The sequence below is a fragment of the Hemicordylus capensis genome, chromosome 16, assembly GCF_027244095.1.
Source record: "Hemicordylus capensis ecotype Gifberg chromosome 16, rHemCap1.1.pri, whole genome shotgun sequence".
Lineage (NCBI taxonomy): Eukaryota > Metazoa > Chordata > Lepidosauria > Squamata > Cordylidae > Hemicordylus > Hemicordylus capensis.
The window spans coordinates 11,135,834-11,150,961 of NC_069672.1; the positions used below are offsets into that span (position 1 = coordinate 11,135,834).

Consider the following 15,128-nt stretch of genomic DNA (forward strand, 5'->3'; position numbering starts at 1 on the left):
GACTCCGTATGCAGCAGCTTCCTACGTTCCGAACTATCAATCAGGGTCTGCAGCAAAGCTGTCTCTTTGCCACTGGGATTTCTTTCTGTCCCATCCGTTCACCCAAAGGTCTTCTGCTCCCTTGTGTATGTTTCCCCTGGTGTTTAGTGACTCAGGCTGTTGACATGCATCTGAAGCACGAGTCAGGGTGTCAGCTGCTGGAGGAAAATCTCCCACCCCCTTCTCCGGCTGGGCTGCAATGCCATCCTTTCTGTGAATAGCCTAATGATGATGCGAGTGGAGCTGTGTGCACATTCCAAGCTCCAAAAATACTCCTTTAGGCAACCAGAACAAATGATCTCATGGGGGAAATGATGATGGGAGGCGAGCTTAGGAGGCCAGTGACATAATTCTCCCTAGAGAAAAAGTAAGCATGAGCTGGTTTATTTCAGTGTCCTAGGGCTCCATGACACGCCTTAAAATGAGACTTTTAAAAGATATTATATGCATTTTAATATGCTGTTTTGTTTTAGGATGCACTTCATCGAGTTTGGTTTTTACATTATTGTTTTTGTTTTGTTTAACGCATTTATATGTATAAACGTGTATAAAATCGCCGGTCGGTTTACAATGTAAACAGACCACTAAAACAATGTAAACAAACCACCCAAAACCCAAGAGTCCTACCAAACAGATGAAAATGCCCATAAATAAAATGTGAAAGCGTCGTAAACGAAAAGCCTGATGGAACAGGTGTGTTTTCAAAAGCCAAGTGTGGTGTGGTGGTTAGAGTGTTGGACTAGGACTGGGGAGACCTGAGTTCAAATCCCCATTCAGCCATGAAACTCACTGGGTGACTCTGGGCCGTTCACGCAGCCGAGCCTACCTCACAGGGTTGTTGTGGGGTTGTTGTTATGCACCGCGTAGTGGGGCTTCCGGAGTCTGGGACAACATCCATGCTGCCCACTCTGCTTACCTGTGCACTGCCTGGACCAGCAACGCTGGGCTTGTGGGCGTGTGCTTGCATGCCTTTGGGGTTGAGGGCATTCATCTGGGGGGAAATAGATTGAACCCTGCCTCTTTGATCGGTATCACATGCTCCGTGTGTTTATTTGTAAATAAATCGTGTTACAAAGACACTGTAGAATCGTTGGATTTTTGAGTGGGAGGACACCTTGGAGGTCATCTAGTCCACCCCTGCATAGGGTCATTGGGTTATGGTGCTGGAAGGGACTCTAGAGGTCTTCTAGTCCCACGCCCTCTACTCGGTGCCGGAATCTGCTCCAACATCCCTTCCAGGCTCTGTTTGAAAACCTCCAGCAAAGGTTTTCTTTGAGGCCACCACTGCATGAGGCAAGCTGTTCCACCGGTGAACAGCTCTTACCATCGGGAAATGCCTCCTAATGTCTAGCTTAAATCTGCTCCTTTGCCATTTCAACCCAGCTCTGATATCTCCCCTTTGTCATCTCTCCTGCATCCTAAACATACCCAGCTGCACTAGTGATCTCTCCTCCAGAAGAAGCCAGTATCCCAGAAGCCCGGCACCCTTGGAACTGTTCACCACTAGAGGAAGTGCCGAGGGCGTGTAATGTGAAGGAACTCATGATTGTGATGCTGGTGCTTCGCCAATGCCCTATGAAAACCAGGAAGCGAACATCCACACACACATACATCCACACAAGCATGAGATCTTCCTCCCTCTATGTGATTACTGGGTATTTCCAGTATTTCAGAAAGGATACTTGATCATGCGTGTCCCAACCAGAAAGATCTTGGCTTGGTTGGGGCTAAAAACAAAACAAAACACCGCACAATATTAAGGAGGTGGGAACACCTTCCTTACAAGGAAAAGCTACAGCATCTGAGGCTCTTTAAGGATAGGCGGAAAGTGACTAAAGGAGAACATGTTTACGGTTTATGAAATGATGCTTGGTGTGTGGAGAGAGGAGTTTTTCTCCCCCTTTCACAGGAATCGGGGATCATCCGATGAAAGGGCTCAGCAGGAGAATAAGGGTGGATAAAAAGCAGTAATATGCTCACGTCGTGTAGAACTGTATCTGTGGGACTCATTGCCACAAGCTATGATGATGGAACATAGAAGCGATTCTCACAGTGTGCAGAAATATATATCTGTGGGACTCATTGCCAAAAGGTGTGGTGATGGCCCGGATGGCTTTAGAAAGGGATTTAGAACAGTTCATGGAGGACTACTAGTCTTGATGACTATATGATACCTCCAGGCTGTTGTAGAGGAGCAATGGCAGGAGAGAGTCCTGGGAAAGACTCCTCCTGCCCAAAACCTTCTACCAGTCAGTGCTGACAATGCTGAACTAGGTGGACCAAGGGTCTGACTCAGTTTAAGGCAGTTTCCTATGTATCTGTCTGTGCTAGTTTTCCAAGTGGAGGAGCTTGCAGAAGGTCCCAGTTCAATCCCTGGCAGAATTTAATGGTAGGGCTGGGAGAGATTCCTGCCTGAAACCCTGAAGAGATGCTGCCGGTCCGTGCTGGCAACGCTGAGCTAGATGGACCATAGGGTCTGACTCAGTAGAAGGCACCTTTTATAGGAGAGGGTAGAGCATCTGCCTGGCTCAAAGAAAGTCCCAGTTTCACTCCCAGGCAGCCATCCCCAGGCAGGGCTGTGAAAGACGCCTGCCTTGAAATCTCGGAGAGCTGCTGCCAGTCCATGCTGGCAACGCTGAGCTAGATGGACCAAGCGTCTGACTCGGTAGAAGGCAGCTTATTCGATGTACCCCCCAAAAGCCAAGCAGAGTGGGCAGGGCAGGCTCTCTCTCTCTCTCCCTCTTTCCCATTGGCTCTGCCATTGATTGACTCGTGGACACACCAGTCACGGACAGCCGCAGAGCTGAGCTCCAGCCTCCTTTGCTGGATGAGTGCAACCCCCACCACCACCCGTTTCCCCATCCTCACTCTCACTTTGCCCAACAAGAACAAAGCCCTGCGTGGGAGGCGTGGCGGGCTGGGGGAAGTGGGTGTGGCGACTGGGGAAGGGGCGTGGCTCCAGAGAAGCAATATTATCCTGCCTTCTCCTCCCTGCCCGGGCAGTGTGTGTGCTCAAGGCAGGAGCGGGAGAGCCAGCCAAGCAAGCAGCCTTTGTTTTGGGAAGAGACAAAGGGAGCTTCCTTGGGGAGCGGGAGCCCGGCTTTCTCTGCTTCTCATGGCTGCTTTACACCGAGCCAGGAGCTCCCGCTTCTGCAGGCTGTTGCTTCTCGCTCTGTTGCAGGTGGGTACTTGGATTCTTTGGTGTGTGCTTGGATTTGGATTCTTTGGTGCGGTGGTCTTGGGATTCTCTGAGCGTTATTGCTTGGTTTCCCCCCAAAAGGGGTGGGGTGGGAGTGCGATTGCTGCCTGGCACAGAATAAATTCCGCACACACACCCAACCCTTCTGTGTGTGGCTGTTCACAGTCTGGAAAGTTTCTGCAACGACCTCGCTGGTTTGGGCTCTTGGGGAGTCGCCCAGCTACCTATATAGTACTAGCTCGGCTCTTAGGCGTTTCCCCCTTTCTCTGCCCTGACTTTGCCTGCTTATGCCTCTTTAAGGTATCTTATTTTCGCTCCTTTTTGGCATTCGAAGGGTGTCCCTTGTACTTGCTGAGCAAGCGGCTTCCGAGCAGATCCGGTTCCACTCCGGGTGTGTGTGTGAGAGAGAGAGAGAGAGATGCATACCTCATGATATCCAGTTTTCCTCAATGGGGGGTGGGAGGGAGATCCAGAGCCTTGCCCTTGATCCATTAGCAGAGCAATCCCTCTGGGTGTTGACTTGGAAGGGAACCCCACTGGATCCGTGGCTCTTGCTCTCAGGCAGTGTGTGTGGAGGATCGCGATTTGCAAATGAAGTCGTTCACAAATAATCTGTGGATGTGCACCTTTTCAGCAGGACCGGGTGGGTGTGTTGATCTGGGTGGTGTGCCAGTTCTCTTAAATCCAGAAGGGTGTGTGTGTGTGCACAAATTGGAACTCAGTCTGGACTTTCCCCTCTCTCCAGGGGAAAAAATAGACATTTCCCCGGTTTACTGCTTTTCAACAAAATTTCTCAAAGTGGTTTACAGAGAAAGAGAATAATAAAGACAGCCAGCGTGGTGTAGTGGTTAGAGTGCTGGACTAGGAACGGGAGACCCGAGTTCAAATCCCCATCCAGCCATGAGACTAGCTGGGTGACACTGGGAGTCCACCAACTGTGTCTTTAAATCTGCAAAGCAAGCATATCTTGACAGTGGAGGCAAAACCCGTGTATCATATTGCTAGCCTGCTCTCTACTTAACACGAATGTCGAGCTCTCTTTGCACGAATGGAGGGCTATAGGCCACCTCCAGCCTCCAAGGCAGGATGCCTCTGAGTACCAGTTGCAGGCAAGTAACAGCAGGAGGGAGGGCATGTTCTCAACTCTGGTGGGCCACTGTGTGAAATAGGATGCTGGACTAGATGGGCCTTGGGCCTGATCCAGCAGGGCTGTTCTTATCAACAGGCTCAAAATCCAGGGCTCTTAACCCTGGTTCCCCAGTTTTAGTCCAGCATCAGCATTAAGTAATCCACCAGAAATTAGCCAGAAATCCATATGGTCTCTCTCCTAACCCAGCCTTTATACAAGGGCTCTGCAATTTTCAATTCTTGTCTCGTATTCATTTAAAACAGGCTTCACAACTCTGGCCTTCTAGCTGTTGTAGCACTACAACTCCCATCATCCCCAGCCACAGTGGCCAGGAGCTGGGCATGATCTGTAGTGCAACATCTGCTACCGTGGGAAGAGTTGCTAGATCAACCAAATGCATGTCTAATTGAGCTTCTCGTTTTCCACACTAGCCAACTAGATGCCTTTCGTAGCCCAGAAGCAGAGGCTCACGGCAATACCATTGATTTGCCCTTATATCCCAGCATGTGGTCCTGGGAGGCAGTGGTGTGGGTTTTCTGCAAAAACGTGCACTGGAAAAACCTTCCAGAAAGTTCTCCAGTGACCTCCATATTGCGATCTGGTCTGTTTATATTTAACTTGCGTATTTAGTAAACAAAGCTCAGATATGGATCTCGTGCTAATGTTGTATGCTGTATAAATAGTACCTCAGACATCATCTTAGTGGCTGTGAATATTTGGCAATATCTGATTAGGGGGGAAGGGAAATCCAATAAAGCATTGTTAGGGTGGTTGATCTGTTGTATAGAAACAAAACCAAAGCTTTATAGGGAAATGTTTTTTTTTTTTAAAAATCACAATAGTGATAAAGGTTTCAGGATGGCGCACAATAGCGTGGGATACTAAACACAATAGTGTGTTACGCAAATATCCCCCAACTCAACACATAAGCGAGACCTTGTCAGAAATGCACACTTGTGTGTGCTTAAAAGCAAGATCATAATTAACAGTTGTTTTACTTTCACTTTCACTTTCTGTTTGACATGAAACTGAATCAAAACCAATCCAGTGAATATATAATGTTTTTGGCTTAGATTATTATGTATTGCTTGGATTGATTGATTGATTGATTGATTCGCCGGTTTCCAAATCAGTGCACGCACATGCTCGCTTTCACTGCTGAAGGATAATCACCCGGAGGGAGACGTGAATTACAACTTTTAATTGCCTGATCTGCATTGGCGTCCATTCATTATGGTGCATTGCTTCGTAACATCAGTGTGTTTAGAAATGGAGAACTGTCTTTATGGGAAAACAGATTGGTGAGAATTTCTTTCATTCCGTAGCTTCATTTTCTGTGGGCCATTTTCCACACCACGGCTCAGAGGCATAAGTACCTCTGAACCTGGAAGTAAATCGCCTTTGTGACTAGTAGTCAGGAGCTCTGGCATGATACTGTTGGAAGCCAGAAAGCTAGAATGGATTGAAGTTTGGTCTAATCTATCCAGGTAATTCTTCTGATTTCCAATCCTGGGTCCCCACATGTTGTTGGACTACAACTCCCAGGGGCCAATTTGGCCCCTGGGAGCTCTAGTCCAACAACATCTGGGGACCTAGGATTGAGAACTCCTAGTTAGAGCCTTGGGGAAGACCCCACAGTTAAGCAAGAAGCAATTACTTGGAGGAACTGCTATCTGTTCTGCACTAAATCTTTTTTTTTTTCCCTTTCCGCTTAGGCAACCCCTTCCTTTGCTGTGATTCACTGTACTGGCCCCCAAGAGTAAGTAAAGAGCAATATTGGAGGGCTTGTCCTTTGTTGTATATGTGAATGGTCTCCAGTCAAAACAGATTTTGTATCTCTTAGGGCTGCACATCTTTGGCCCTCTGCAGAAGTTGGATGAATAGTCGTCATCCCTGACTAGTGGCCACTCCGGCTGGGAATGTTGGGCAACGTAATCCAAAAGCAGCTGGCTGGCTGAAGTGGGCAGTCCTGTCTCAAATCAAGGGCTCTCATCCTTGGGTGGCCTTCAGTGGGGGATGATGGGAGTTGTAGTCCATAAGCAGCTGGCAGGCCAAAGTTGGGCAGTTCTATCTCAAATCAAGGGTTCTCAATCTTGGGTCCCGTTAAGCAGGGGTGGTGCTGGTGCTGGCAGCAGCAACCTTTAGCGGGGGGTGTTGGGCATTGTAGTCCAATAAGATCTAGGGACCCAAGGTTGAGAACCCCTGTCTTAGATCTATGGCTGGGAAACTCAAAATGAGAGAGGTGACGAGCAGTGTTTGTGTATCTGTGTATTTAACACTTGGGTGCAATTTTGGTTTAGCTTTTGGCAGCTTCAATAAGACGCTTCCTCCATATGTAGTCAACTTCCTCTCTCATACAAGAGAGACTCACCGGCTATGGCTGCATCTTCTTCTCATGGGAGGAGAGCTGGTCTTGGGGTAGCCAGCATGACTTGTCCTCTTAGCTAAGCAGGGTCCGCCCTGGTTGCATATGAATGGGAGACTTGATGTGTGACCGCTGGAAGATATTCCCCTTAAGGGATGGAGCCACTCTGGGAAGAGCAGAAGGTTCCCAGTTCCCTCCCTGGCAGCATCTCCAAGAGAGGGCTGAGAGAGAGACTCCTGCCTGCAACCTGGGAGAAGCCGCTGCCAGTCTGAGTAGACGATACTGAGCTAGATGGACCGGTGGTCTGACTCAGTATATGGCAGCTTCCTATATTCTTTGCCTAAAGCTACAACCAGCTAGAGCGAGCATTGGATCCTGGCTGAAGGGAGAAGCCGTTGATCACGGGTTCGAGTCTTACCTCTGCCGTGAGCTCCCTAGTGATCTTAGGCAAGCTGCTTTTCCCCTCTCGCTGCTCTGGCATCGGTCGCTGCCCCAGGCTACAATAGGCAAAGGATCATGCCAGCCTGCCTAATAGGGTTGTTTGATATTATTCCTAAAACGATGTACCTGGATCTCCTTTGTGAATGACGGCCTGTTTCCTTGCCTTCCTTTCCAGGTGCAATCAACCGGGGACTAGCTGGACAAGCTTGTGGTATGTCTGGTGAGTCTAAATCCATTTTGTCTCCTCTTCTTCGTAAGCTCTGCCTCCAGACGTCCTGGGAAATCCGCGAACCACCAGAGGCCGAGGCCGTAGCTCAGTGGTTAAGCATCTGCTTGGCATGCGGGAGGCCCCAGACCCTGCAACCTCTGGCAGCATCTCCTGGCAGGCCTGGGAGAGACCCCCTCTCCAAAATGCTGGTGAGCTGCTGCCAGCCAGTGCTGGCAGTACTGAAGAGGTGGGCCAGTGCTTTGGCAGCAGCCAAAGTTCATCAAGAGCCTCCATAGCCTGATAGTAAGACACCTGCTTTGGACTACAACTCGGGTGGCCTAATTTGAATATTATGCACAATGATGTGCTCATTTGCATACTATGCAAATTGTGTGGCAGCTAATTTGCATTTCCTATTTGACAAATTTATATACTTCCCTTTCCTTCTCCTCCCTCCCCTGTGATCAGATCCAGAGTAAAATCCAGGCAGTGCATTTGAAATCCAGGTGGAGGATCCAAAATCTACCCTAAATTCCGGGGGGCATGGCAACCCTGACTACAACTCCCATAAACCCTGGCTACTGGGACACGGGGGGTGAAGGGAGCTGTAGTCCAGAAACGGCTGGAGGGCTGAAGTTGTGCAGCCTGGGTGTGTTGACGATGCTGAGCTAGATGGACCGAGAGCCTGAGCTGGAAGCATCCATAGCTCAGTGGAAGAGCATCTACTTTGCCTGCACAAGGTCCTGGGTTCACTCTGGTATGAGAAGGAGCCCTATCTGAAATCCGGGAGAGCTGCTGCCAGTCAGTGTAGACAACACTGAGCTGGATCGACCAGCGGCCAGACTCGGTTTGGCAGCTTCATCGTTTCATCGGGCTGCTGCCAGTCGGCACAGACTACCCTGTGCCAGGTGGGCCCAACCATCTGACTGGGCAGGAGGCAGCTCCCTGTCCCCATGACATCTTTATAGTGCCATTCCTTTCCGGTTGACAGCATGCAAATATAAGTTTAGTAGGACAGCGGAGACTGTTGTGAGTTTTTGTCTATCGGATTGCTCTCGCCGTCATGGGAGAGAGACTCTTTGGTTTCTGTTTACTTTTCAGTCGCGGCTTACTCAGCTCCTGCTCCTCTGACAATGAATGTCCTTGTTTTGCTATCTAAAAAGGAAGTACTGGGACAACTTTATCTCCAGCTTTCTACTGAATAGCAGGATCATATTATGGTCCTGAGTAATCGTTTGTAACCCAGAGGTTCATAAACGTTGCTTCCTGGCTGTTGTGGGACTACAACTCCCATCGTCCCCTGCTGCTGCATTTGGGGGGTGATGGGAGTTGTAGTTGCACAACATCTGGGGAGCAGCGTTTGTGAATCCCTGGGTGTTATGGTGGTCTGCTTAGCTTTCAAGCTGCCCTTGAAGCATCAAAATTGGGGCTTAGATCAGAAGTTGACCACCTTGGCTCTCCAGCTGTTGAACTATGACTCTCATCATCCCCATCCACAATGGCAGGGGATGCTGGGAGTTGTAGTTGAACAACAGCTGGAATGCCAGAGTTGTGCATCCCTGGCTTAGGTGGTGGTCTGAACCTGGCTTCCATCTTTGTATTCGGCTAGTAAAGAGGGGTTTGGGTTTTACTCGGATACACACACACACACACACACACACACACACACACACACACGATAGGTGTGGATCACTGTTCCTTCTAAGGCGTGCGCATGTGTGCACGCTCACAAGTTTACTGATGTCCGCTCAGTTCATTTTAGACCCCGCTCAAGTTGAATCAGGAAGGCCCCACTCTGAATGCACGTGCGCACAGAGTGCCTTGCTATTGCCACCCAGAACAAAACTCATTCCGCACAGAGATGAGAAAAATTTGAGGGACCACTGGTGTGAATGGGTGGTGAAATGGTGATTGGTGCTCTCCCAGCGTTGGGGTCGAATTGACCCCTTCCAACTCACAGCCATCCGCTACACACACACACACACACACACACACACACACACACACGTGATTCAGAGTCACTGGCATGTCAACGGGTCATGCCCTGACCTCTCCAGGTTTTCCCCGTCTTATGCAAATAGGACCCATTCATGAATTGCTTACTTCACCGGAGATGCTTAGGTAGGTTTCCCCACGATGACAAATAAGACTGAAGTGTTTCTTGCTCCTCTGAGCTCCAAATAAGGCTTTCCCAAGGGACTGACGGACAGCTCAGCAATGCTTCGCAGGGGTGGAGCTGAGGCATGGTTTCCTCTTCTTCCTGCTCCTCCCTGGGGTGGAATGTTATTTCAGTTCAAAATTCCTGTCCTGGTCTGTGTGTGAGTTGTCTTTGACATGCAGATCTGAATTGGCTTGAGTCAAGAGTTCTGCCCTTGAGGAAGGTGTCAAAATGGCACAAAATGCTCCTTGCATCCGCTTCTAAATGGTGCAAAAAAAGAAAAGCGGGGGGGGGGGGGGAGGCCTAGCTGTGAGGATCTAGAGTTACTCTGTAGCTCTGGTTTAACTGGATCTCTTTGAACTGGATTTCATTCATTGTTTTCAAAACAATGGATAAACAAAGTTTTCAAAAGGGAAAACTTTCATTCATTCATTCATTCATTTTTACACAGAGCATCTCTAAACAGACACAAAACCTGTTCTCAGACCCTGTTGGTTCACAACCTGATTACGGGGGTTAAAACCGTTAAGAACAGCTCCATTCGATTGGACTGAAAGGTTTACAGCTTACGGGGGGAACATCCATGATCCCTGTAACCGGGGATTCTTGGATGTTCCTCTCAGTTCTTTATTATTACGGTCCAAGACCAGAGAACAGTCCACAAAATACAGAGTTCTCAGAGCCGTTCCTTCTGACTCTAAAACGACCGGAGTCATTCGCGGATTACACATCCAGCTCAGAAACCAGCACGCTTCTTAGGAATTTATGTTACAGACTTCACCATCTGCTTCCTCCTAAAGTGAGCCCTAGAGTAAAAATCTTGCAGCATGAAAGCTGACGTCGGCATTAGAATCGGAGCGAAGGAGGGGGAGTGTACAACTGGTCCAATCGATGTGGCTCTCCGGATGCCGCTGCACTACAACTCCCATCATCCCAGGCGGTAATAAATTGTGGCAGAGGGTGATGGGAGTTCAGTAACATCTGGAGAACTGCAGAATCGACTGAGAACTCTCTCCCACTGTATCCTCAAATGAGCGTGGACTAGTCATTTGCTGGCCGTCTGCAGGGGTCGCTTATGACCCCCTCACTTATGGGGTCGCTTATGACCCCCTCATCGGTGAGCATTCGGCATGGCTCCAGTTAAAGCCAAGACTCTGCACTTCTTTGCTGAGAGGGTGTTGCCCGAGTCAAACTTTGCCTCGGGCTTGCCCTGTTTTGAAAGGTACCTCTGTGCTCAGTTAACAGGAGTGAAGTTTCCGCCGACCTGTCTGGGCTGGTCCCTGTCATTAGTGGGTACGTCAGTGGGGGAAATTGGCCTCTGGGACCCGTCCTAGATTTTCTCCATTCCAGGATGCCAAACTGGCAGCCACACCTCCTGGATCTTAAACCCGAGAGGCAAAGAGCACAGGATGGAATTCCAATGTCGACACCGGCTGCTCAAAGAGTTGTGTAACAGTATTCTGGGTAAGCAGCTTGAGAATCTTTTGGTTTCAACCTGTGGCATGGAGGGTTTGCTTTTATTTTGACATCCGTTTGTATCGTTCCCGTCCTCGGAATGCGTCACTGGGCTGTACCGTGAGGAATTCACTTTCTTTATAGGAAGATAGGAAGCTGCCGTCGACTGAGTCAGGCCATTGGTCGGTCTTACCCAGTATTGCCTACACAGACTGGCAGCAGCTCTCCAAGGTTTCAGGCAGGAGTTTCTCCCGGCCCTTCCTGGAGATGCTGCCAAGGAGTGTAGCTAGGACCTTCTGCATGATAGCAGATGCTCTGTCACTGAGCTACAGCCCCATCCCCTAAGTGGAATATCCTACAGCAGACGGTACTCACATGCAGTCACCCATCCAAATGCAAACCAAGGTGAGCCCTGCTCATCAAAGGAGACCATTCATGCTTGCTAACATGAGATTAGCTCTCTAACAGGGATTCCCAGATGTTGCTGACCACAACTCCCAGAATCCCCAAGCAAAACACTTGCTAATTTACGCCAAGTGGCCCAGAAATCTACCCGTATATCCTGAACTACCTCCCCCACCATGGTGTGGGGTGTGAAGAAGTGCTTTCTTTAGCCCATCCCAAATCTTCTACAGCAGGGGTTCTCAACGTTGGGTCTCCAGATGTTATTGGTCTTCCACTCCCATAATCTCCAGCCCCAGTGGCCTTTGGTTGGGAATTATGGGAGCTGAAGTCCAGTAACATCTGAGGACCCAACGTTGAGAATCCCTGTTCTACAGAATGGCTGGAGAGGAGAGCTGGTCTGGTGGTAGCAAGCATGACCTGTCCCCGTAGCTAAGCAGGGTCTGCCCTGGTTGCATCTGAATGGGAGACTTGATGTGTGAGCACTGCAAGATATTCCCCTCAGGGGATGAAGCTGCTCTGAGAAGAGCGGAAAGTTTCAAGTTCCCTCTCTGGCTTCTCCAAGAGAGGGCTGAGAGAGGTTCCTGCCTGCAACCTTGGAGAAGCCGCTGCCAGTCTGTGAAGACAATACTGAGCTAGATAGACCAAGGGTCTGACTCAGTAGATGGCAGCTTCCTAGGTTCCTATGTTCTTTGGGCAATATAGACTTAGATGTATTCATGTGACGCTCATTGCTTTGATTTCTATCCTTTCTAGGCTTATTCTGCTCACGGTGTTCACGCTGCTAATGTGCGGCATCGGCGCCAGTTGTGTGAAGTTTTGCTGCCGCAAGAAGAGGCCACCGGTTCAGGCGTTCCCGTCGCACGCCCCCGACCTCACCATCATCCCCATGGACCATGACAGCACAGCCCACAGCACCGTGACCTGTGAGTGTGTACAGAATTCCCGCAAGGTGTTTGGGACTTGGCTGTCTCCATTTCAACACGTGCAACTTTCATCTAAGCGTCAGAAAATGGGGGGGAGGAGAGAAATCTCTGCTTCATCGATACAAACCAGGATCAGCTGGGGTGTCCGAATCGACCGGTCCTGGTTTATTCTGATCGGCTTGCTTGAAATAAACGGAGCCCTGAACCCATGGTTCGAAGCGGCTTTCGGATCCAGATCTATTTCATGGAAATCGGTTCGGAACGAGATCGGTCGGTTCGGACCGAGATCGGTCGGTTCGGATGCTGCAACTGAACTTCATTTGTTTCTAATTGAGATCAGAGGTGGAATTCCATGGTGATAGGGAGGGGCGAGTGGACGATCCAGAGCTTTGGGGATGTTGCATGGAACCAAGAGGGCAAGAAGGTGTAGGGTGCATGGTCCCGAGTCTTGAATATTGCACAGAACCAAGATTTAACAGAGGTTCTGCATGATGTCCGAACTGGCCCAATTACTTCCTAGAGAACAATGACTACGTAACATGGAATGAGCAAACTTGGCCCTCCAGATGTTGCTGACCTACAACTCCCATAATCCCCAGGGTGATGGAAGTTGTAATTCAGCAACAGCTGGAGTACCACCGGTTGGGAACCTCTGGTCCACACTGGCTGGCAGCAGCTCTCCAAGGTTTCAGGCAGGAGTCTCTCTGAGCCCTACCTGGAGATGCTGCCAGGGATTGAACCGGGGGTCTTCTGCATGCAAAGCAGATGCTCTACCACTGAGCTATGGCCCCATCCCCTAAGGGGAGTATCTTCCAGTGTTCACATGTAGCATCTGTCCAATTGAAAAATGGGGTAAACCCTGCTTAGCAAAGGGGACAATTCATTCTCACTACTATAAGACCAGCTCTGCTCCCCTAATATCATTTTCCCACTTCTGTGTTTCCCCCCACAGCATACAGTTCTGTCCAATACCCCCAGAGTTTCCCACTTCCGCTGCCCTTCCGGGAGATGGACAGGAATATGGGGACCCCTCCTGCGTACAGCCTCTACGCCATCGAACTGCCGCCATCTTACGACGAGGCCATCAAAATGGCCAAGCCGGGCGTCGACGGCCCGATTGTGGGCCCCAAACTGGACAAGGATGCCGCCTCACAACCGATGGCCCCAGAAGATCAGAACCAGCCCCCGGTGTTACCCGAGCCACCCAACTGCAGCTCTGAGGCAGGACCCGCGGGCAGGCCGGCGATTCCGGAAGCTTCCGCGGGCAGGCCGGCGGTTCCGGAAGCTTCCGCGGGCAGGCCGGCGGTTCCGGAAGCTTCCGCGGAAGGACAATCATAGCTGCAGCCCCTCTTTGGAGGGTGGTAAGTGAATATGGACAGTGAGGAGTACTCCAGCTGTGAGGAGAAGCTATATATTTGGTTCACTTGGAGAGACCCAGTTGTCTGGCCCATGCGGCGATCTGCTGGATGGAAGGAATATCCCCTGTGACTTCACGAGGCAGTCTTCAAGGATAACATGTTCAGCCCTCTGTGGGCGAGAGGTGGCTGGTGCCTGTCCCCTCATGAGGACTCTAGGCTGGGTGATCAGAAAAGCATCCGGCCACTGGCTCTGAGCAGGCGTTGAAGAGGGGCTGTTTCCTCGGACTCCAAAAAACGAGGCAAAGTGTAAATTTGCGAGATCTTCTACCCAGAAGATAGAACAGTCCAGCAAATTGCTGCAGTATGGAGCTCGTTGCTATGTAACGGCAAGCAGTCTCTGACATCCCGGCATTTGGACTGGATGCGTGTGATGGATTTTTCAAGGTGCCGTTGTGTCTCAGGATCTGGGGGGTCTGGATCTGACCTAAAGGTCAAATCTGTTCCGACAAATGTCCCCATCACAATACCCGGGCACTGGTTCCTGGTCCGCAGATCTGGTTTCTTCCTGGTCAAATTCCAGGCACCCATTTAGAAATGTATAGCGTTTCAACCTGCGCCGGCTACGGATTTTGCCAAGGATGCAAACTGTGAATCTTCTTCCACCAGAGGAGAAAGGGGTGCAAAATCTAGCAGTGCTGTGCAAGGCCTTAATGACTGTTTGTATGTATTTCATTGTTGTTATTAAATACTTCTTTCTTACAAAATCCAGACTGGGGAATCTATATCAAGGCACAATTAGAGAAATGGGAGCAGATCTACTGAGGGTAGCTTCAGCCTATCAGGGTTGCACAACGTCAGCCCTGTTGGACTACAGCTCCCATCATCCCTGGCCGTAGTGGCCAGTACCCAGGGGTGATGGGAGTTGTAGTCCATCAACAGCAGGAGTGCTGGAGTTCTATGAAATAGAATAGTATACATCCACATGTTTTGATTTTTTTTCTTCTTCTGGTGTCTGCTCTTGATTTAAAAACTATTCCTTCCTGTTTTGACGCAGGGGGAGATTATTTTTTTTCTTTATTAGCCTTGTCTCTCTTCCACATGTTCGATGTGATTGATTAAGTGCCGTCAAGTTGGTGTCAACTCCTAGCGACCACATAGATCGATTCTCTCCAGGATGGTCTGTCTTCCACTTGGCCTTGAAGGCCTCTCAGTGGGGCATCCATGGCTGTCGTCATCGAGTCCATCCACCTTGCTGCTGGTCGTCCTCTTTTTCTCTTCCCTTCAACTTTTCCCAGCATGATGGACTTCTCAAGGGAGCTGGGTCTTTGCATCATGTGTCCAAAGTATGCTAGTTTGAGCCTGGTCATTTGTGCCTCGAGTGAGAATTCTGGATTGATTTGTTCTATGATCCATTTGTTTGTTTTTCTAGCTGTCCATGTACACACGTT

General features: G+C 49.7%; 1 protein-coding gene across 2 annotated transcripts; it reads left to right on the top strand.

The window, feature by feature from the left end:
* The first annotated feature begins 2,930 nt into the window (after positions 1–2,930).
* On the top strand, positions 2,931–14,444 carry TMEM52 (transmembrane protein 52). 2 transcript variants are annotated; one of them, XM_053281566.1, is made up of 6 exons: positions 2,931–3,220; positions 6,083–6,126; positions 7,349–7,393; positions 12,153–12,322; positions 13,275–13,560; positions 13,591–14,444. In XM_053281566.1, the coding sequence occupies exons 1-6, from the start codon at positions 3,155–3,157 to the stop codon at positions 13,658–13,660; spliced, it is 681 nt and encodes a 226-aa protein (XP_053137541.1). In that variant the 5' UTR covers positions 2,931–3,154; the 3' UTR covers positions 13,661–14,444. The 2 variants fall into 2 exon arrangements, with proteins under 2 accessions (XP_053137541.1, XP_053137540.1); XM_053281565.1 differs by having other exon boundaries at positions 2,932–3,220; positions 13,275–14,444.
* The last annotated feature ends 684 nt before the right edge of the window (positions 14,445–15,128 follow it).

Excerpts from the sequence above, each read along its gene's own strand:
- TMEM52 (XM_053281565.1), top strand. The coding sequence starts at position 3,155 with ATGGCTGCTTTACACCGAGCCAGGAGCTCCCGCTTCTGCAGGCTGTTG. Across the intron at positions 3,221-6,082 it reads TGCTTCTCGCTCTGTTGCAG|GCAACCCCTTCCTTTGCTGT; the intron begins GTGGGTACTTGG and ends CTTTCCGCTTAG. Across the intron at positions 12,323-13,274 it reads AGCCCACAGCACCGTGACCT|CATACAGTTCTGTCCAATAC; the intron begins GTGAGTGTGTAC and ends TTCCCCCCACAG.